General features: G+C 38.1%; 2 protein-coding genes across 5 annotated transcripts in view; one reads left to right on the forward strand and one right to left on the reverse strand.

Annotated features, from left to right (window-relative positions):
* LOC119739829 (RRP12-like protein) overlaps positions 1-23297 on the forward strand; it is a 69425-nt gene that overhangs the window by 27824 nt on the left and 18304 nt on the right. The gene's annotated exons all lie outside the window — the stretch shown is intronic.
* On the reverse strand, positions 2826-21762 carry LOC119739830 (beta-1,2-xylosyltransferase RCN11-like). Of its 4 annotated transcripts, XM_038214921.1 has the most exons (3): positions 21530-21761; positions 18118-18226; positions 2826-4832 (listed from the first exon to the last, which is right to left on the reverse strand). In XM_038214921.1, exon 3 carries the CDS (start codon positions 4775-4777, stop codon positions 3179-3181), a length of 1599 nt encoding a protein of 532 aa, XP_038070849.1. In that variant the 5' UTR covers positions 4778-4832; positions 18118-18226; positions 21530-21761; the 3' UTR covers positions 2826-3178. The 4 variants fall into 4 exon arrangements, with proteins under 4 accessions (XP_038070849.1, XP_038070850.1, XP_038070848.1 ...); XM_038214922.1 differs by lacking the exon at positions 18118-18226 and having other exon boundaries at positions 21530-21762; XM_038214920.1 differs by lacking the exons at positions 18118-18226; positions 21530-21761 and adding an exon at positions 14816-15042.

Below are 23297 nucleotides of genomic sequence, written 5' to 3' on the forward strand. Positions count from 1 at the left end.
GACATTTTCTGAAAGGCAGTCACATATTTTGTAAAATATAACACAAAGACACCAATGGAAGAGCAACTTTAGAACATTTTTTCACGAAGGGAAAGTTAAATAACGAAACAAAAACCACACATGTACATGAAGACAGCGGTAAAATAAAGACATGAATTATTGGCACTTATAGTTTTTGAACTTCATGCTGTTTTACATGCCTCTAGTTTTCTTGAGAAAAAAAAATAATAAGGTAACAAATACTTAAAAATTTACAATATTCTACGCTGGCATTTGATAAATTTGATTTTAATTCATTACTTTTCGTTTAAATGAAGCTTGAAGAACACCTTAAATAACGTTACTTGGAAACTTTGGTCCACTGATGAGGCACAGATTTTAGATTTTTGTTCAAAGATTGTTTTCTGCAATAAGGCTTTTAAAAGTTAGTGAAAAGTAAAGTACTAAATTAATTAAACAATCATACTTCATGATCCAATTATCCCAAACAGAGGCTGAGCACATGACAAAGAATTTTGGGGGGTTAATTCCATCACCAAATCAAAAAGTCTTCTTTCTTTTTTTACATCTACTGAGATTCTGCTGATAAAATAGGTTGCACTTAAAACATTCTCATTTTAATTTACATGTAGTAAGTGAACATTTAATTCTGGCACTGGGTCCTTGCTAAATCCATTGTGTGAAGTATATTTTCCAATGGGAGTGCCATGGACTTCTTAGATTTATTATCAAGCCATCTTTTCCACATTATTAGGCCAAAAAAAAAAATATTCGGTCTCTGGTCAGACCAAAGTTCCGGAATTGACGCGGCCTTTTTTTTTTTTTCTGGCTTTTTTTTTCTTCAAGCTTGGTTTGTACAGACAAGGTGGGGTACTATTTTGCTATTTGGTGTCCTCATGTACATTGGTGTCCTCCATAATTTGCCTTGGTGCTCTCGATCATTTGCCTTGGTGCAATTTCCCATTCCTTGGTGCTCTTTGGTAAAAAAAAAAATTGAGGAGGTGCGGCAATAGAGGGCGCTGTTGGAGCTACTGCGGAAGATTTTTGGGGAAAAAAAGATTGACGCGCATGATTAAAATCGACGCGCGCGCTGACCAGAGACCGACTTATTTTTTTTTTGGCCTTATCATTACTCATTAACCACCTTGCTGAACCCAAGTGAGTCAAAATGCCAACCCTGCCAAATTCGTTAAACAAGAAAGACTGTGCTCTGTTTTGCAGGGAGCTGTGCAGATTAACAAAAGCTGACAGAACATTTTTGCTGCTGCTGGACTTAATGCTTCAACATGCAGCAAAGTTGAAAGGATAATTTCTTTCTTCACAGATTTTTGTTATTTTAGGCTGTTCCACATTCTGTTTGTTGTACAGCTTTCAGCTATTATTTAACTGAGTGATCTTCTTCTTGAGGAGACTTTCTCTTTCTCCACAAATTAAAATATCTTTAATTGCTTGCAGTACTGAACTGTACAGACCAATCTAGGAACGGAATCACTGTGCACTCGCACAGTCCCCTAGTAATGATGGGAGCATATGCCAGTTGAACAGTTGTTTTGTACATGTAATTAGCACAATGCTTCGCCATTAACGGGGCATTGTGTACCGTGTTTCAGAGCCGGATTAATGGTTAGTTTTCTGTAACCTTTGCACACTGGAGATTTGTCCAGTTGCGCACACACAAAAATAGTACCATAATTAAAGCAAACATGAAAGTACTGTGTGGGGTTGTTTTTTTTCAGGAAAAGACAATTTACATAAATGAAGAAATGCAATCAAACCTTCACCGCATTCAAATCATTAAAAATATAATGCTGGACACACATTTTTTTTTCTAAAAAAAGTACTTTATGTCCTCGTATGAAAAATAAAAGAAATTGCTGCAAACTGCGTACTGACTGACTAGCCTTGAAATATACAGGGTGAGTAAAAGAAAAACGAAACCCAAATGGCAGGACCAATTTTTGCATGAAGTGTTGCCTGTAGCACTTTCAGAATCTAGGATATGAGAGCCCAATCAATGAGCTTTCTTTTAGTACAAGAATCATTCAAATCACTCATGTACTTTTCAGGTTACGGAATTTAAACATAAATACCGTTTTAAAGTTCTGTCCACGGATTACAAAAACGGTAAGTGTTCTTTCAGCAAAACGAAAACAATTCACATGGATCCCTATAACTACAAGAATTGTTTTCGTTTTGCTGAAAGAACACTTGGTTTTTTGTGTGATCCGTGGACAGAACTTTAAAACAGTGTTTGTGTTCAAAATTCCATAACTTGAAAAGTACATAAGTGATTTGAATGATTCTTGTACTAAAAGACAGCTTAATGACTAGGCTTTCATATCCTAGATTTTGAAAGTGCTACAGGCAAAACTTCATTCAAAAAATGGTCTTGCCATTTGGGTTTTCGTGGGTTTTTTTTACTCACCCTGTGCAAATCAAAAAAGTAAGAGGGCCTGATGTTCTGATCCTAGCCAAATCTCTCTCAAAGACAAAAGATTTCCTGCTAAGATTGCAACGTCAGGCCGTCTGACATACTCATTGAAAGTAAAGATCTGTACCTTATTTCTTCTCATTAAAAATATACATCTGTACTGTTGCTAAATTTAGTGATGACACAGCAGTAAGTTTTACTTGAACGGAATTTCGAACTAAGGATGTGACTTTACGTTAAATTTTGTAAATGTTTAGCCAATATTTTAAGAACTGTTTAAACGTTTATTATGCAGACCGGTGTGATTGACACAATAAACAGCGGGCAGTCTTACAAACATGTACCCCAAATGTAATCAAGTACTACAGTGTTTAAATAAGTTTGAAAAACAACATTTTTTTTTTTTTTTTTTTTTTTTGCTGTGTGAATACATGAATACAACTCAAAGGGAGATAGAGTGAACGTATGTCCCTTTTACAACTCAGTTTCGTTCAAACGTTTTGGAAAATTTGTAAACGGATTTAGATTTTTGTTTTGTTTAAACGTGTAAACGTCACATCCTTAAGTGGAACATATGTTAATAACAAAAAAATAACATGTGGACAGCTGTGTTTACAATACCTGATCGGGTTCAGAAATGACATGCTCATACATACATCTGGAAGTTAAGAAACACTCATATTGAATTAATGTAACTTAATAAATGTAGTAAATCGATTGACATTTGTCATCACCTCTCATTTATCATCACACAGTTGCTTTGTCGTTGTACTTTGTACAAATGCTTATCGACAGCTCCTCCAGTTTACTTTTAACAGCATCGAGGGACACTTTGGTGGATTTCTCTACTAGGTTCTCGTTGGCAGATTCAGTGTTCTGCCAGCTCTGGTAGAAAATGCCGCTGCGTTTAGCCAGGTACTCCATGTGCCAGTTGCCTTGAAATGCCCTCGGCCACATCTCCAGGACCCCAGCCCCTTTGTGCATGAATACAGTGAAGCCAAAGGCTGCTCCGTGCATGCCCACCATAATGTCTGCATTCCCGATCAGTTCAAGCTGTCTCTTCATCGGGAGCTTGTCAAGCTGCTCGCCCCGGATGGTGTAGTTTGGAAAATGGTGCTTTGCGCTAACCAGCAACTCGTCCTCATTGGAGATTTTCCGAGACACAATGCCTTTTGGATTCCTTGGATGTCCAACGTAATTCCTTCTCCAGATGAAGAGGACATTCAGTCTCTTCCCATGGCAGCGTCTCTCCCGATCCTTGTCAGATTTCATTGGAACTCCCAAAGCAGAAAGCACTTCACGTCGGAATTTTTCAACAAGAGTCAACGGCCGCAGGACCTTGTCTAAAATGGGAGTCTTTCCCCGACTGAAGCATGGCAGCAGATTTCTGATCTGGGTTTTGCCCTTGATCTCTGCTATTCGGAAAACCCGCCTGAACGTGCCCTTGAAGAGACTGTCCAGTGAGGTGTCGGGGTGGGCATCGAAAATCCAGAGATCTGTGTTCTTGAAAGTCCGATTGTACAGCTGCATCGTGAGGAAAGTATCGTACAAGTCGATGACAGTCCAGTAAACGTTGGCATATTCAAAGCGGGTAAGTAAGATCACAAAGTCACCGTCATGTTTTTGTATTTCTTCCCCTTGAGTCTGATAGGGGCCCTTTGATATCTTCACTGCACTACTCAACAGCGGAACTTGAGGGGAAGCATGGCCAAATTTAAAGACGTTAGGGGCTGGAATGTTGGAGCAGTTTTCCACATTGAGCAGTCCATTTTCTTGGTGGTAGAACTCGGCACTTTCGTGCTGGAGCAGTACATCTTTAATTTTCTCTCCACCTCTGGCTGTTGTGTGCGCTTTTGCAGGATCCACAATCACATTTCTCATGAGTGCAGTCATATTCTCATAAAATTCCACATTCCCATCGCAATAAGACACTGCCGACGAAATCATACGAAACACAAATTTACTCTGGGAATCTTGAATTCTCCTGACCGATTGCTTATTTTTGGTCGGCACTGCTTCTGGCCGCCCTCTGGTTGATCTAGCTGGGGATTTTTTATTTCTGTGGAATGTCTCTCCTTTGCTGTCCTGTTTCTTTTCCTCAGACTTTGAGGAGGATTTGTCAACGTGTCGCTGGGAGTGTCTGGTGTCGCCTTCCCCCGGTTGGGGGACGATTGAATTCTGGACCCCGTTTGGTCTTTTCTCTGGGTCTTGTTCAGTCTGTTCCAGATTGTTCCCGCTGCTGTGTCCATTGAAGGCCAGCCAGACGCAGGTTAGGGAAACCTGCATGACGATGATGACCATCAACACCGATATATTCCGCCTGCTGGCGTACAGTTTTAGGCGCATGATGAGTTTGTGTGCAGTCCCAGACACTGACAGGGAAAGAACGTAAACTCTCTTGCTGTAATCAAAGAGAAAAACAAAAAAGCCGATTAGAAAATCTCCACGTGTTTTTCTCTGTAGTGTGAATCAGTCTATTTTTTATTGGACAGACTTTTATCGGCACAGCCTTGGTTTCAGTACTAGTTGCCGTACTAACAGCAAACATTCATCGTGTACAATATGGTGCAGGGTTTCTTATCTATTCATGGCAGTAAGATAATATGATGATAATAATAATGATAATAATAATAATTTAAATTTATAATGCCCCTTTTGCATATAAATGATCAAAAGGGCATTACAGAATCAACAATAAATGTAAAGTACATCATAATAAATAGAAAGACAGAAGGATTACGGTAATATATATATATAAAGTCATGTCACAGCGCCAGTGCCCAAACTGCAGTGTGAAAAGAGCATTTGCCTTGTATTATTCAAATCGACAGAGTCAGAAGACTTCAGTTTTGGTTCTGAATGTCATTTTTAACTGCCTGTGATTGGGGTTATTTATGTTACGAGGTATGACCAGGAAGACTGAAAAAGAAACAAAAATAATTGTTTCCACCATGCTCAACCTGATCAATGTGACAAAGTGTGTTTAGTTAGTCCGGGGAGGGGGCTGAAGCCAAACAATTTATATGTTGCTTCCCCAGTTCGTCCATGTTTTGAATAATTTATTGGTGAAAGGATCTAAAATATCAGGGGGTAGCCACGCACTAAGTCACCCAATCCTCCTCCCCCCTGAAAAAAATAAACAACTTTTTCATGTATAAACAGATTAAATTTCGGCCAGCCACTCCTCAACAAAAATTGTGTCTTCTTGACATCTTCATTTGTCCACGAACGGGTTTGGGATTTTTAACTAAAACAAATGGAGGATTGACCATTTAAAAGGGGTTTTGAATCACAAACAACACTTAAATTAGAGTTCACCACTAAAAGTCCTTAAAGTTATTTTGTATCTACACATTTTTTTTTCACACCAAAAATTGTAATCCAAACCTAGAATTCAAAAAGACATACCGGTATGCTATGACATATGGATAAGAAGCAGTATGCAAAAAGTGATGAAATATGCCCTTTACGTAATTGTACACGTTACATGTATGTGGTGCATACTCATGAGATTTTTATTAAATCATAGATGTAATTAGCTGTCAAATTATTATTGACTTCAAGGACAGATTGTGTAGACCCCATGGGCATGTATGATTACATGCACATACTACATCACATGCACAGTTGTCTTACTCGCACCCTCTTTGCATGTGAGGTGGGATTTTGTTGATTGCATATTATCTCCCAAGAAATAATAAGTTGGTTGTTAACTGTTTTGCTGTTTTTACATAATTTTCCTTATTCCAGAGTAGAAATTCCACTCGGTACACAAGATTTGCCAAGTATAGGGGGGGGGGGGTTACCTGTAGCTTTGCATTGGATAAATTTAGTCATACTTCAGATGATTGCGATTGCCAAGATATAACCTGTTTGATGTGATGACATTGCAGATAAGCAACAACAAAAAAAGGTCTCCGTATGCTTATACTTTTTATGGTCATTATTTTATATTCTCAAAAAACAAGTGAAGCTTGATCATCTGTTGGATTACTTAGGCCAACAAAAAAAATAATTCTGCTTCTAGTTACCCTACCTACTCTTTTTTGACAGCCCCTACCCTAATTTTTTTTGGGGGGGGGAAATGAGGGGGGAAAAAAAACCGAAAATCATCAACTACTACCTTTTACCCTTGACTTCATGCTGACACCTCCATATGATCGTACACAAACAAATTGCCAAAAAACAAAACTCCCTACCTACCTACCCTATTTTCAAATGCCATGTAATTGGAAGCAGAACTATTTTTTTTTCTTGGCCTGATAAAACAGCATATTTGGGTTCATATGGGTTCGATTCAAAAAAGGGGGAAAACAGATAACAAAGGTTTACATTTTTAGCTGCGGCTAAGCAGCTCTACAAGTACTCGTGTCTCTCCGTTGGTTGGTTGGTTGGTTAGTTGGTTGATTGGTTGGTGAGTAACAAACTTCCCCATATGCCTTTCATGGCCATCAATCACCTTGTCCCTTAGGCCCTCGCAACAACACATGCCTCAGGTTCATGGCCCTGAATTGTGACAGTTGCATAGGTCTCCACTGACCAGCTATTAATTTATTGTTATTTATTTATTTATTTGAGTCAAAAACCAGATGTTGGTACTAAAAACACTTAGCATTGGGACTTGCACTGTACTGCACACAAATTTGGTGTTCCACATGTACCTACATGTAGCATACATGCAGCTATAAAACGCTCGATGCACAAACTGACATTCAACAACTAGGAATCCTTTATTTCAATTGACAGTCACAATCATGTGAGTAGTACTAGTAGTGCATTATATAAAACAGACTTTTATAGGCCACAACAGGTCTACAGTTTGGGCCGCATCATCCGAGATCATTTCAAGCTTGTTATGATAGCATTAAAATGAAATTGGCTTTTTATTTTTCAAATGCTGGAACGTGGCAGGCTTTGTAATTTTTTTTGGTTTTTTTGTGCTTTGCTTTGAAATGAAGTTACGGCCCGTGTGTAATTTGATAAAACGACTCCAAAAAAAAATATGCATTTGAATGAAATTTGAGAATGGTCGATGTGCAAGAGTAAGTGTATGTACATCTGTGCTATAAACGTTAACATTTGGCATTTGAGGCCTTAAACTTTAATTAACATGAACCGTGTGATTTGTACATGTCTAGCCCACAGTAACATATATTTCACCATCCAGAAACATCATCTGTGTATTTTTACAGGTAATCTTCAAGACAAGACATGTCAAATGTCACTTGATGGCTGTTGTATCGCAAATATACGCGCATACTACAAATCCCTAGGGAAAGAGATATATACAAATTTGTGCACGGGCAAGCTTATTGAATTTTTCAGTTCAATGCCATAACAACGTGACTCACCCTCGCTGCGTGTGTTTTATAAGAACCAAAATCATTAACTCGGGACAATCTAGTATCAGAAAATATTCCAGTGGGTATGTGTTCTAGAAGTAAAGCACGGAGTGTCTGGTATAGTTTACACATATTTTGTATTTTTGTATGGTAACTGAAGATCGCTGCGTAGATTGTGCGGCCTAGTTTGCTCACAGGATCGCATCAACACTGCTTAGGCCAAATAAAAAAACATGTTTAGCGTCCCCACCCGCTTCCTTTTGGAGGCCGCTGCCTCCTATTTTTTTCTTTTCTTTTTATATAATCATGAAAAATGATAAATTTTAAACAGTGACATCATTATGGCCTCTTTGTCTGTTGCATCTAGCCCATATAAAGCTGCTCCATGTATGTCATTCCTGAGTCCAAGTTGCGGCCATTTTTTTTTAAAAGCTGGTGGCCATCTTAAAAAATAGCCCGGTTGGGCGGCCATTTTGGAAGGGGAAAAAAAAAAGGGCCTCCTCCCTTTTTTTTTCAAAAACCAGGACGCTAAACATGTTTTTTTTTTACTTGGCCTTAATGCTCAGGGCACATTTTCAATTTCCAACCTCGTAGGTTTATAGAATATTTTGCACACTCAATCTGGGTGCACATCAGACATGCACTGAATACCGAAGCAGTAATTGATTTTCCCTTGTTGATTTTCTTCTTCTTTTCATTTCCATGTAATAGAGCCCATAATTTCCTTGGGCAGTCGTGACAGTGAGATTTTCTTCCTAACCTGTTGACTCACAAAGCACTTTTACACTGAGGTCTGTCACTCAGAAATGTTCAAACTTTGCCCATTCTCCCTATCCCAGTTGATACATGCAAATTAGTTGATGGCTTTATGATAACAGTATGACAAAGGTTGGTTGGCAGTGTACTCATTGCGTGTGATATGATATACAAATATTGAGTGGCTCAGAGTGAAATGGAAGGAATATTAATGGGGGGAAAAGTCCAGATTTTACCTAGCGATAATGTTCCTCCCATTTCACAATTTAAAGCCACTCAATATTTGTTTCAAATAACTGATATTATATAGATCCTTGTCATTTGATATACTTGATCTTTTATTTCAATACAAAATTGGTTGAAAATGTGTTTTTCTCTTCCAAACCACCCCTTCGTGAAAATGTTTGAACCCAACTCTGTAGCGCTGGCTCTTTAGAACAATACGCGCTACGCGCATTGCTGAATGCGCACACCAGCACGCATTTGCACACAAATACCGCGTCATGGAACAAGCATCGATCCTAACTGTTCAATAATATTTCCCATTCCCCATGGGCGAATGGGACTCTTTAAGCCCCGGCGTGACCCGGCGTGAATGGGAGTAATAACGAATGTCACATGATGTGTGTTTCACCAATCAAATGACAAGGATCTGTATGTCGGTTGTATAATAGGTGATACGAGGTGCCCTGCATAACCATCGTGCGTTTCATCATTCCAGCCTTGTGAACCAAGATCGACTTTGAAACGTTTTGCTATTTTAGACCCACTTTTTTTTTAGAATTGGCATTGTACCATGCATGCCTATTATTTCTACAAGTGGTTCTGAAACCAAAACCTAGATGTAGGAAGTATTTTTCTCCGAATCCAGAGATTGTTCACCATTTGCTCTCACAAATCCTTGCATTTTAAAAAAAAGAACCAAGCATAAATTTCTTGACGAAGTCCTTCCAATGAGAATGTGGGCACATGTGTAAGCGTAAAATTTTGTGTACACTATTTTTGTTTCAAGTAGACCCCGCATGTTGACACTGTGATAAAAAAATTGTAATTTGAATAGAATCCAGTTGTTTAAAGGGACTATACAACATTTGCAAACATCGAAAAACAAAACTACCAAAGTTTTACGAAATATCTTACTAGGATGTTGGTAAATGACAGTTTAAAGCATCCAGTAAAATTATGGCACCTGGTGTGAAGTAATTTTCAAGAAAAGTTGTATTTTTGTATTGATTTCCAACGGTGGTCAGCCGACCACCGTTGGAAAAACCTAACTATTTTTCAACTACTGCTCCAAATTTACCCTTTTTTCAGTTCAAATTTTGTTTGCTATCGGTTACATGTTCATGAACGGGTGCAGGCCAGCTAGACGGTTCCCTGACCTTGCAATTTTCCGGCATCTATAAATTGGTCCATTTCATCTTTAGTGGAGTCAGGGAACCAGACTACTTAAACTTTTTTGGTTTTTTTTTTTTTTTCTGCATTTTCGAACTAAAAATTCAAACATGTCAGTGTATTATTAACTATTAACAATATTTGATCTATTATACTAACCCCTCAATTAGTTCATTTCTGAAAAATTACAGCAAAAGCCAATGATGTACATTCCCTTTAAATAAGAAGACTATTAGTAAAATGTTGCAAGGTCGAACCTCTGGCTTCATTTCATTAATTAATGCCTGTAACTGGATCGGCTACAGTGTGCAGTTTACCCACATACCATACCAGCAAATATAACCTGCCTAATCTGGAAAGAAAATTAAATGAAATGTAAAGTGAAGGCAATCCAACAAATTACAGATGCTGCTGCACACAGTGGCTGCAAGTGCAAGCAATCCCAGGTTACAACACCTTCTTGGTTTTAATTTTTTAAGAAAATAAGAAAACGTTTTTAAAGAGGCATGTTGAAAAATACAGTTTACTCTTCTTCTTTTTTTGGTGGGAGAAAGAGGGGTGGCACTGGCAGTTTGCATGCATTAACCCCAACTCCCTACTGTCTTTTAGTTTTACTAAGTACTGGACCAAGTCGGCCAAAATCCATCAATCACACTGCTTCCAATGCATGCTTTGCTTTAGGCCTCCAGGCCCAAGTTCAACATACTCCATCAATATTTAGTCAAACCAGGCCTGCAGGACCAAGTCCCCCAAAATCCACCAAAATGGGAGAATGGATTTTCATGTAGTTGGGAAGGTTAGGATTAGTTAATCAAGCTTACACCAAATGTATAACAAAGCTCTGTGTTGGACCCTGGTCTGTGTTGGACCCTGGTCCAACACAGATTTTCAGGAACCTCTCTCTCATTGAAAAGGAATCCAACACAGCTACTATGCTCTACACAGCTAAAATCCAACCCCCCTGGTCAGGACCTGGGTTGAGCGGCTTCACGGCTGTAATAAATCCAAAATCTACAGTTGACCCATCCTTTTTATAGCATGATTGTACATACCAGTGTTCTTATTCCTCCATGATGTTCAATGTACTTAAATGGTCTGTGGATTGATGGGTCCCAGTTCCGCTTTTTACAGTGTAACCATGCTGATATCAACACGGTTAGGCGGGACAATGGTGTGAAAAGGCCTTTAGTCAGCACATGTGTACGTAGCTCGTACCTAAAAAAAAATAATTTTTACTTTGCAAATATACACTGTACATGTATATCTGTGTGTACATATCTACAGTCCTTGGTTATTTTGTTGGTTTGCCCTTCAGTTCAAACAACCGCTATATTTACCAAATTGTAATCTTTTAACCATGGCCGTTTGGTCATTATAAGTAGCTTTGGGGAGCGTGCGCAACAGTTTTTAACCTCCAAACATTCATCTCCAAAAGCCCTCAGGGTTAGAGTCTTGGTCTTGACCCTGCCATTCTGGAGAGGATTTGTAAATAAACACTCAAGTAGGAATGGCTTTGCAATTTACATTTTATAACTCAGCTGTGGTTGGATGAAAGCCCATCCATTTATTGTCATGCTTAAAATCACAGGATCTATTTATAGTCCTTGGGGTAAGATCAAAATCTTGACCTTTGAAAGAAAAACGTTTGATACTTGGAAATTATGTCTGCAGATTTATTGGACAAGAATGAATTCATTTCTGGGTGCATAATTTTAATATGTGAACACAAACAGCACACAATGTATGGAAATATTTGCAGGACTCTAAGACTAGTCAAGAAAATTATTTCATTGATAATAAAAAAAAAAAATTATTGAAAGTGACAAATTTGTAAGGGCCTAACTTTCTGATATATTCGGAAGTATTTGAGACATTTCAGGATTTTATGAGTGGAATTTAATGCAATTTTTGGCAAATGGTTTGGTCTGAAAATGAAATATTGTAGAGAATTCTTTTTCAGCATTTTGTCTGTGAAATTGAATATAATTTGACAAACTTTTTGTATTAATTGTTTTGGGTAGGGTGCAATATATACCCGCACCTGTTTAAAAAAGTTGATATTTGACCTATGGTTGAAAAAAAAGGCAGGATAAATACTGTCCACAAGCCTGTCCTGCAATATGGTGATTGTCCTAGCAACAGGGGATTGCAACTCAATACAGTTTATACCTGTACCCTCACGCACTAATAAGTGACATATCAACAGCTGATAGCAGCAACCATCTGGACAAATCTACCATTACAAACAGTCGCAACAACTTTCCCTAAAGGCATAATACATGAGAGGGTACAGATGGTAAACATTTTTACACAAAGTCAGGCTCAGACATATAAATTAGCATCAATGTTTAACTGTCACCTGTAGAGTTTTCAAATACTGTTACTGTCTGTTATACATTTTCAGTCCAATTTTTTTTTTTTTGATGGCTTTTTTCCAGGATAGGTTAATGATTATTGTGTTATATCCAAATGCTATATTGACTTGTGCTCTCTGCTCTGAAAAAGTAATTAATGAGAGCATTATTGCTTTGGTTGCTCCGTTTTCCTGTATATGGGTTAACCCTTTGTATCTTGACTTCCAAAGAGTAAATTCCTCCATATGTTTTTATACAGTTGTATACCTATTGTATAATTTGGGCTTTTGTTCCTCTTATGACAGCATCTACATGTACAGTATGTATGAAAATGCCCTTATCAACTCCAGATCACAAAGTGTGTATTTGATCAGTTGGTCCCCAACTAACCACAAATTACCACCATCTGGTATTTCGTTACTCCCAAGTTACAGAGGCAGACATACCGGGGTACATGTAGTATGTATCGCAGCATATATTCATGTACTACTATTGTTAATGTGTGGGTCTGTATCATGAACCAGGCTGAGAAAAACCATGCCCGCGTTTGTGTTAAATTACACAGGGTGTATCATCTATCAGACTTTGTTTTGTTATTTGCCCACAGAAGGCATTGCTGTTTTTCTGCCGTCATCATTGGTGTTTTGTACATTCCTACATTATTGTTGATGAAAACATGCACTTTCCTATTAAAAACTCAGAAATGTGTTTCCAAAATCTAAATTTAAAAAAAATTGATAAAAATCTAAAAATCCATGGATACGATTTGTCCAAAACAAGTAAAATTTAATAGGATGACATACGGTAATTGATAGTTTTACATTCCCCTTGATTGGGCAAAAAAATTCCAATTACATGGCATTTTAAAATAGGGTAGGTACTGGTAGATAGGGACATTTTTTATTGGCATTTTTTTGGTATGGTCGTCTGCGTGCAGTCAAGGGTAAAAGGTAGTAATTGATGATTTTCAGGGATTTTCCCTCATTTTTCCCCAAAAAAAATGAGGGTAGGGGCTGTCAAAATAGGGTAGGTAGGGTAACCTGAAGCAGAACTATTACAGTTGAGTCTCGTTAATACAAACTCATTCGGACCAAGCCAAATTGTTTGTTATATCAGAATTTTGTATTAAGAGGAACATCGGTCCCATTCATTGTGCACATAAATGCACAGTTGGGACTAAGGCTTTATGTTTGTTATAACCATAATTTTGTATTAACAGATTTCTGGCTGTATCCATCTGCTTCAAAACCCCTTTACACTTCAAAGCATTATTTTCTAAAAACTTTTGTGGTTTCCCTCCAGGGGGCCATCACCAGTGAGGGTTTGGCAAAGCAGACTATAGCCACATCTGGTAAATTCATTGTGATTTTATTTTTCAGTTTTCAGGGAACCTGTTGAACTTGGAGAAATGTACTGGCAAGGGTCACTGGATAGATTTTCTTTTGTTGAAATATTAAGTCATGCAGTGATACGTCTACTTGTAAAATGCTGTACATACATGTACAATGTACATATATGTACAGGGAAACCATATACTCGGTAGACATTCGTTAAACAGAGGTGCGAAATCTCTTGTTTTGGATTTCAGCTTTTTTATCCCTCACTTGTTATGTACAAGAGTATGGGAGATTTCAAAAATTCAGCTTTTTTACAACTTTTTCAGCTGTTTTCAGCCAAGCTATTTTTATCAGTGGTCACTCGCACCCCTGTTTAAAGTAATAAACACTGTGTTGTGAAATATAAATGAATGTGCACCTGTTTTTCTGATTGATTGAATGGATTGTTTGGACTGATTGTTCGTACCCTTGAACACCATATCAGAACTGGACCAATCAAAACAATTTTACAGTGCCTTGGGATCAATTCAACATAACAACTGTTGTCTGTTTATAAATGTTATCGATTATTGTTGATTATTGATTTATTAAATTTGCACAGCATTCCTTTTGTGTAATTTATAAAAATAAATTAAAGAGGACACAATGGAACATATACTCTGTAAGCACTATTGTAAGCAATTATAGAAAATTTGATTAAGATTAGCATTTCATTAAATAAGACTTAACCCCCACAACACAAGCAAAACCCAACCCAAAAGCCTCCGAAAAATGAGACTTCATCAAAATCCCACATTAATTCTATGAAATTGGTAGGACAAGGAAGTAAAACAAGTTTTATCTAATGCAAGCTTGACCAAAAAAAATGTAAAAAATTACAAGTAAAATATTTTTGTTTCATAAGATTGATGATCAAAGTTCACCGACAGCACTGCTTAACAATTGCACAATTCATGGTTGCTGGCCCAACATTGGAGCAAACAGAGTTTTAATTTCTATGAGTCGAAATTTTTGAACAGCCTTCAACCATGGTTCAATTGTATAAGATTTTTCCACGAACAGCAATGTAATGTTGCAATTGCAACTAACAATGCACATTCTTGGTACAGCATGTGCTGCTGTGTGCACATGTACAAACAGCATGAACATAGCACTGTTAACATTGTCATTAACACTGGTTTGGCATGTACTTACAAATACCTCACTTGGTCTCGTAACAAGATATGAAGCAACCAGTCCAGTTGGGAAGAGGAGCATTTAAGAAAGGCAGAATGAGCACACATCTTCCCCTTGGGTCAGAAACCACAAGGTTCAGTGTAGCCGTGCGCTCATCTCTCCTGCGGCTGCATGTAAGATTCACACACAACCCACCAGCCACACTAGTCAAGCAGTGCCACTGACAGCCTACCAAAATGGATTACACGGCATATTGTCCCACTCAATTAGACTACAATTCAGGAGTGTCTGTGCGTGTAAAGGGTACAGGCAAGGTCTGTGCACGTGGAGCTTGTTTGAAAAAGGCCTGGTGCCACAGACTACCAACGTGTGTACACATATTAAGGTCTCCTCCAAGGCCACTGGTAGCACAATGTAATGCTTGTGGTCCCAAGCGTTGATCAAAATTTAATCAGGTGCATGTACAGCCGCTCAAATTTCACTCAAGTGTGGATGCAGTGCGCTGAGCACATGTGCATGCTCCAAATGGCTGGTCTTTTGGGGGGGGGCGAATATCAGCATGGTTAAAGTACAGACCTAAACGGTTCGTGGTAAAGTACTCTCCAATGCATTGCAATGGAATCAAGTGGTAGACTCTAGGGAGCTTCCCTTAGCAATTCACTGTAATTATTCATGATATTTTTACTGCCCTACAGACATATTTTGCTAGTAATTGGATTTGGTGTCTCCCGCTGGTAAAAGTACCAAATTAAAAGCCATACGGGTAACTCATTTATAAACATTAAACCCTGTAGCTTTTTTTTTTTAGATTACAAAAAACATGGCTGAAAACCTGGTTCCATATTGATAATGGTGTACTGTTATCTAACATGTGGAGGTAAGATTATTTATATCACTCAGAAAAAAAGTATAATTACCAAACAGTCCGAAGAGATTTGAATACAATTATGCATTTGCACCATTTATAATTAAACCTGTTCAGTCAAATTGTTCAAAAACTTCTTGACTGCATCCTTCACGTGTTTGCTATTTTCACCTAGGGAAAAGATAAGGCCAAAAAAAAGGCTCCAGTTTCTGGTCTGCGCGTGCGTCGCGGTAGCCATACGCGTCGGCAAAATTACAAAGTTTTTTTTTCAATGTAAGATGATGTCTCAAAACCGCCAAACTCACTATTTTAACTGGAATCCTGCTGCTGCACAATTTTAACGTATAAGCTTTTTTGTATACTTGTGGCCTCTCTGGGTTCCCATACATTTTGCACTAAATTTAGTTGGGCACCATTTGCAGTCATCAGCCGACACTTGAAGAAAAAACAAGGTAAAAAAAAAAAAAAAAATTCCCAGGTACCATTGCCTCGCTCACAATACAAGATCTTAATTTATTACAATAAATTATCAATGAGACCCGACAGTATTTTATGTTCGATCGATGCAGTTTCTAGGCCCGCTCATCAACATTGCACTGCGTTGTACTTTTTGGCACCAGTTCTGGACAGCTTGCAGCTGTGGCTACAGGTTTTCTTCCTTTTCCTGCGGCACGCATTCCTGTCACTTTTTGCGGTGTAATTGATTTGCCATATAACCTAATTAGCTCCCAAGGCCGCCCTCGGTATCAAATAAAAAATACGAGAAAGATCTCATCATCATTACATATTTACATTCATCATGCATGTTGGATGATTACTGCTGTCATTTATTATGTGAATGCATAAACACATGCCCACTGCTGGTGCTGTTGCTATGGTTGTTGGATCTTATTTGCTTGAATGCAATAATTAAAGTCTACACGTATGATGTGTCTGCATATTTTTTTTCCCCTCCGTGGTGCGTTCAACTCCCAACACTCGTTTCCTAAGAAAATGTTGTCAAGTTCAGTACATTATTCTCACATCAGTGTAAAAAAAAGATAGTTTGATGAGTGATGCATAGGACACAAAAATACTGCCAACTGTTTTTTTGGAATGACCCTCCAATGCATAAACCAGGCATGCAACTTTTCCTCGGATCAGCTGATTTCCTCTTTTTTCACTTCCCATGTGTGTCATTGAAAATAGAAAAACACTGTACAAAGTCTTGGAAAGATTTGAATTTCCTCTTTTTTTGTGACTTCCCAGTTACATGCCTGATAAACAAGTCAGGACCCTGAATCCCATATGCTCATATGCAGGAATAAGAATTAGGGACACTCTAGGATTTTTCTCAGGCACTACAATAAAGAGCTGTGTGAAGTGGTAGTGGAGCCCTTCAAACAATAAATAATGTAAAAGAATGAGATGATTTATTTAATGGATCACTTTAGGAATAGCTCACAATGCCTCATTCCTCTCCCCTCCCCCTCCCCCTCCCCCAGAAAGTAATAAGTAATACACAGTAAAATTAGATTCATCACAAATAAATGAGACAACCACTGGAATTCTACATTTCATAAAATTGTTTTTATTTACATGTACATGCAATGTGCACTTAGCCTCAAGATACTGCTAGTATTTAGGACTAGTATTAACCATTGCATTTTGGTGGAATCCACTTGCCTTCCATATTTTAGCAAAGACATTGCTGCTTTACCATTTGGCCTTTTGGCCAATAATTCATTCAGCTTCCCAATCGACAGGAAGCTGTTAGTGTGGGCCCTGATACCCTTTGACCTCATAAAAACTGTCGGATATGCATTGTAGCATTGTTTCAACTGATGTTTTAACGCCATGCGGTTGAAAGATTCTTTAATTGAGCAGTTTATTTGTTTGTTTTAGTGTACTTTTTTAAATACAGGTGTTTGTTTAAGTTGTTTAGGATACAAATACTCGGAGTGGCTCAGAGTAGAATGGGAGGAACATTAATCGCACGGTAAAATCTGGACTTTTTTGCCAAGTGAAATGGAAAAGTCCAAATTTTACCGAGCGATAATATTCCTCCCATTTCACATTTTAAAGCCACTTATATTTGTTTTATATAACTGACATATAGATCCTTGTCATTTGATTTACAGTTAAAATGAACTTCTGCTCAATACCAAATTGGTGGGAAATGTATTTCTCTCTTCCAAACCACCCCTTCACGAAATGTTTGAACCCAACTCTGTAGCTACTGGCTCTTGGGAACAGTACGTGCTACGCTCATCGCGCACACCAGCATGCATTTGCACACAAATACCGCGCCACGAAACAAGGATGATCCTAACTGTTGAATTGTAAATCCCCGCGAATGGGACTTTTTGAGCCCCGGTGTAAATGGGAGCATTAACGAATGTCACGTGATGTGAGTTCCACCAATCAAATGACAAGAATCTGTGTACGTGTCAGTTATATAATCTGTTTTATAACTACTCACCAAGCCAAGTTCTCAATGTGGCATATCTTGTTTTGTTGCCTGGGGAAAGGGAAGCTATTATTTTGCAGGCAGTATGCACTATGCAGTCCTTGAATGCTAGTATTGCCGGCTGGAAATGGATAGAGAAGAAAGAGAAACCAAAAGTTAAAATGACACCAGACGTCAGAAAAAGAGCTGGTTTTAAAAAGGTGACATTATTGCAGCTGCTGTTGATGGAGCATAATAGCTTGTAATTTTGGCCTTTTTCCTCAAACACCTGGTTTTTTTAGTGGTAATCAGGGTGGCTTGATAGTTTTGCTGATAAGGGACGTGTATCTTGAGTGGCAGGTTGGCTACAGTCACGGTTGTCATTGGGCCACACAGAAAAGAGGAAACAGAGTAGTAAATCATTTACATTTCAGTTTCTGTTTTGATGATTTCTTGTAATGGTTGATTTTTTCGTTGCAATCAAATGTTCCCCAACTCCAGACAGCAATTACAGCAGACTTTGTGTTCTTAACCCCCCCCCCCCCCCCCCCCCGAAAAAAGGGAGCGAGAGTTAAAATCCCTTTCATTTACAGGAATGAATGTGATTGCCGAAAAATAAAAATTACAAGATAGGTTAAAAAAAAATAGGTAGTTAACATTTTCAGTCAATACATGTCAAATATCAATTCAAATGCTGTCAGGATATTCAACAAGCAAAAGACATAATACAAACAAGTTTCATACATGCATATGTTTAAAGGGAATATACATCATTGGCTTTTGCTGCAATTTTCAGAAATGAACTATTTGAGGTGTTAGTATAATAGATCAAATATTGTTTAACTGACATGTTTGAAGTTTTGTGTTCGAAAATGCTTGAAAAACCGAGAAAAACAAAAATGTTTAAGTAGTCTGGTTCCCTGACTCCACTAAAGATAAAATGGATCAATTGATAGATGTCAGAAAATTGTAAGGTAAGGGAACCAGTCTAGCTGGCCTGCACCCGTTCATGAACATGTAACCAATAGCAAACAAAATTTTGACTGAAAAAACTTTGTAAATTTGGAGCAGTAGTTGAAAAATAGTTAGGTTTTTCCAACGGTGGTCGGCCGACCACCTTTGGAAATGTATACAAAAATACAATTTTCTTGAAAATGACTCGACACCAGGTGCCATAATTTTAAAGGATGCTTTAGGCTGGCATTTACCAACATCCTAGTAAGGTATTTCGTAAAAACTTGGTAGTTTTATTTTTTGATGTTTGCAAATGTTGTATATTCCCTTTAATTGTTGAGGTTTTTTTTAAGGGCAATGTGCTCTTGCACCTTCTGAATATGCTCACAAGCCTTAGCTATGTTGACACTCATCATCAGCGCTGCCAATCAGATTCTCTGTTTAGACTCTGTGATGTTTTCCGAAGCACTTTATGTTCAGGTTGAAATTACAGGGTCACTTTTCAGGATGGCACGGTGTGCTGCCATTTTATTTGGTAGGCCAATTTTGGGTCAGCTTGTGTAAAGAGAAATCTGATTGATCAGAAATTATGTCAGTCTATATTTGGAATTGTTCAACGATAATTAATCTCGCAAGGTCAAAACTGGAAAGATATGGACTCCCGGTTTTACCAGGGTATCGTCTTACGACATCCTCGAGTAAGGCTACCCTGGCTAGCGACTGAGGAATCCGACTGGAAGCTTCTGATGGAAGCCCTCGATCATTTTCACAAATTGGTTTTTGGATCAACAAAACCAGAAAATGCCACTGAATAAACAACGGACCCATTGATTAATCCAGTAACCAGAAAATCGCTGCAGGCCTTTAGTTTAACTATGAAAGTTATCCATTAACGTATTTTTTTTCACATTTGGCTGTGCCCTAGCTACAAATGTTCCATGTACTTAAATGTACAACATTTGCTTTTGCTACAATTTTCAGAAATAAATGAATTTTGAGGAACAGTATGTTATAGCAAATATTGTTAAAATGACTTGTTTCATGTTTTGGGCTTGTAGATGCTGGGAAGAAAAATCATGTTCTTGTATTCTGGTTCCCTGACCCCACTTAAGATGAATGGGAGCAATTTATAGACTTTGGGGAATTCAAAAGGTCAGAGAATCAGTCTAGAAGGGTTGTACTCCTTCACAGGTGTGTAATCAATTGCAAAGAAAATGCGGAATAACTAATTAGGAAAAATTAGGAGCAGTTTTTGAAAAAAAGCCAGTTTTCTCCAACGCTGGTCGGCCGACCATTGTTGGAAAAATACCATTTTTCTTGAAAATGTCAGCACACCAGGAGCCACGATTTTACAGGATGCTTTAGACTGTCATTCCCTAACAATCCAGTAAGGTATTTTGCGATAATTTGATCATTTCGTTTTGTGATGTTTGCAAGTCTTGTATCTTCCCTTTAAACAGTGACTACATGTAGCTGCTTTCAAAAATTGTCGTCCATCGTGTTTGCATACTCGTACATGTGTTGTTCTATATTATTATATCACTTTTGCCCTGAGGGCAAGCGTTTTGTGAAACAAAAATCAAAAGAATTTGTAACAATGGTCACTGAGAATTTTCACCTTACTCGCAGGTGCATTAGAGCTTTTTCATAATTAAAGTGCATTAGGGGAATTTAATGATTCATCAGTTGAATGTGTTTTTTTATAAAACATTTTCTACCTGCCAGGAAATTTAATTTTGTTGGTTTGAATATATACAGAGTCACAGCAAAAAACCAAGTCCAAATTAAAAGAAAGCTGCAGTATCGAAAAACATTGTTGATTTGAAATACTTCATGACCCTCCTATGCAAACATATATTCTGTGCCAATTGTCCTTTCAGTCAAAATCAATCAAGTGACTGTTTTCAGCAGTTAATTAAGAGCACCCAGCCTACATAAAGCAGGATTGCCTGACTGTGACAGTTTAAGTAACTTGATGCATCTATGCTTTGACTGCAGGCGAGCCTACTTCCTGACTGCTTTTGTCTGTTGACTGAGTTTGGGTAGTCAGAGTGCTTGCCTTAAAATATGATCTGACTGTTATTGACCAGCCTGAGTAAAAGGCATATGGCAGTGGAAAGGAGTTATTTGTTTGACTGTCTGTGACTGTTTAAACAGCAGAATGGTTAATTCTTGTTTGGCACATCACTATCACTGAGAAAAACCCAATATACATGTACGTTCCTTTGCACATTGTCGCAATCAACTCCATTGTGCATCAGTTACAAAAAACCTAAAAGTGATCAACACTGATTCTGGTTTTGGTATAACCATGGAGCTAACGGCAGTCAATTAATTCTTGTTTGGTACATGAATAATTTGTGTTTACTTCACACAAACTGTTCGACAAGCTTTCCTTCAGTGTAGCATGTACATTGTACTTAAACTAGTTGTAGCGGTAATAAGCAAGTTTTAGCACAATTGCAAAGAAGAACTAATTTGAAGAACTCACCACCAAAATACGTCGGAGGTTACAACATCACAAACCCAATTCAGCAAACTATACTGTGCTGTGCAATGGTCTTCCTGCTCTACTGTACACCACTCCCAGCCACAATTGTTATGTTGAACAGGCCAGTGATTTCTCTCTTTCACTGCACTTTTTTGGCTGCCATTCTTGCCATTTCAAAGCTTTTGTCAGGAGTACAAAACCTCCACACAATGCAGCCGGCTCATGGGTCCCAGTTGACTCCACTGAAGCATAAACCACAGTTGGAAAAACATACCTAGTACAGTTGGCATGTGTGTAACAGGATGATGATTCTGGTTTTGCTAAATCAGTCATTTCACAATCAACACCAGGCACTAATTACTCCTGGCCAGCAGAAACACAGAAGGTGATTTTGGTGCAGGCTAATCGATGGTATTCAGAATGATTCACAATACTCTTCATCAGGAATCCTTTTTTTTTTAAGCCCATCCCAAGCACAAATCTCATCAATCAGGATTTTCTCGCCTGGACAGTTGTCTGCAGTTCTTCGTTATTTCTCAGGGCATTTCCTTAATGATTGCCAGGACTACACAGCACAGACCCTCTGGCAGTTATGCAACCTGTTAACAACCTGCTGATGGTCATTTAGATATCAGAGTTTATTTTCATCGGGCTCGTTTGGGGCCTGATACAAATTGGTATAAATGGGGAACAACTACTGTCCAGTTATTATATTCAGCCAAGTAATCACTCAACCAAATCCATTTGTAAGTAAACAAAATGATTCAGTTGTTTGAAATTCGAAATGCACAAATAAAGAACAATATGCTCATTTCCCTTCTTATGTTGCTGTAAGCACTGCTTAAATTCTGTACATAAAATTGCTTGATTGTCTTCAGTAATTTCTCCAATTTCTCATGAAGAAATTATTGATCACTTTTTGAAAGTATCATCGATTGCCTTTTTATTTTAATGTCGTCTGAATAAGGGAATAAATGTGTGCTCCGGAGGTTTTTATCACTCTGTTTAAGACCACTTAGAGTCTGGGTGCTGATAATTACCCGAGCCGGAGGCGATGGTAATTATCAGCACCCAGACTCTAAGTGGTCTTAAACAGAGTGATAAATACCGACGGAGCACATATTTATTCCCATTCATATATACCTTTTCGGTAAAAAAAATCATATAATTCGTTGAAAACATCCCGATTTTGTTCAACAAATTCACTTTATGCTTTTTGAAACATCCCTCTTGCAAAATAATGGAGTGTTCAGCTGGCGAGTAAGATGTAAACAACCCTTTTATGGAGATTGACGCGCGCGTATCATGTTCTGCGCGATGTCGCGCAGAACGCACCTGGCGCGTTGCGTTTTGAATTTAGAACTATAAAATTCTGACTCCCTGGTAGTGTTGCGCATGCCTACTACGTGAGGATTGTGAACGTTCAACCAATGAAACAATAAGAGGCACTGGATTTTTAGGAGTCCACATTTTATTGTGACACTGGAAAAGTGTTTAAGACCAGCTAGCCATGTCTTTATCATCCGTTTAAGACCGGCCACGTGACGGGCTCTCGACCAATAGGAATGCGTAAACTGTCTTAGGTATTTATGAATATTCAATATTCTGTGTGAAGCACAATTGTATTTTGTTATTCCTACTTCGTTATAAAAAAACCAAACATTTAGTGAATTTTTTTGGGTAATTTTAATCTCAGTTGAATTAATTTCTTTCATCTGAGGTTTATTCAATAAATGTTCATACCGGTACATGTATTCAGTTTTTGAAT

The sequence above is a fragment of the Patiria miniata genome, unplaced genomic scaffold, assembly GCF_015706575.1.
Source record: "Patiria miniata isolate m_02_andy unplaced genomic scaffold, ASM1570657v1 HiC_scaffold_4, whole genome shotgun sequence".
Lineage (NCBI taxonomy): Eukaryota > Metazoa > Echinodermata > Asteroidea > Valvatida > Asterinidae > Patiria > Patiria miniata.

Bases quoted from the DNA above. Each gene is read 5' to 3' on its own strand.
- LOC119739830 (XM_038214918.1), bottom strand. From the start codon at position 14,898: ATGTGTGCTCATTCTGCCTTTCTTAAATGCTCCTCTTCCCAACTGGAC. The intron at 4,833-14,809 runs GTAAGTACATGC...CTTTGATTACAG, and splicing joins CGAGACCAAGTGAGGTATTT to CAAGAGAGTTTACGTTCTTT.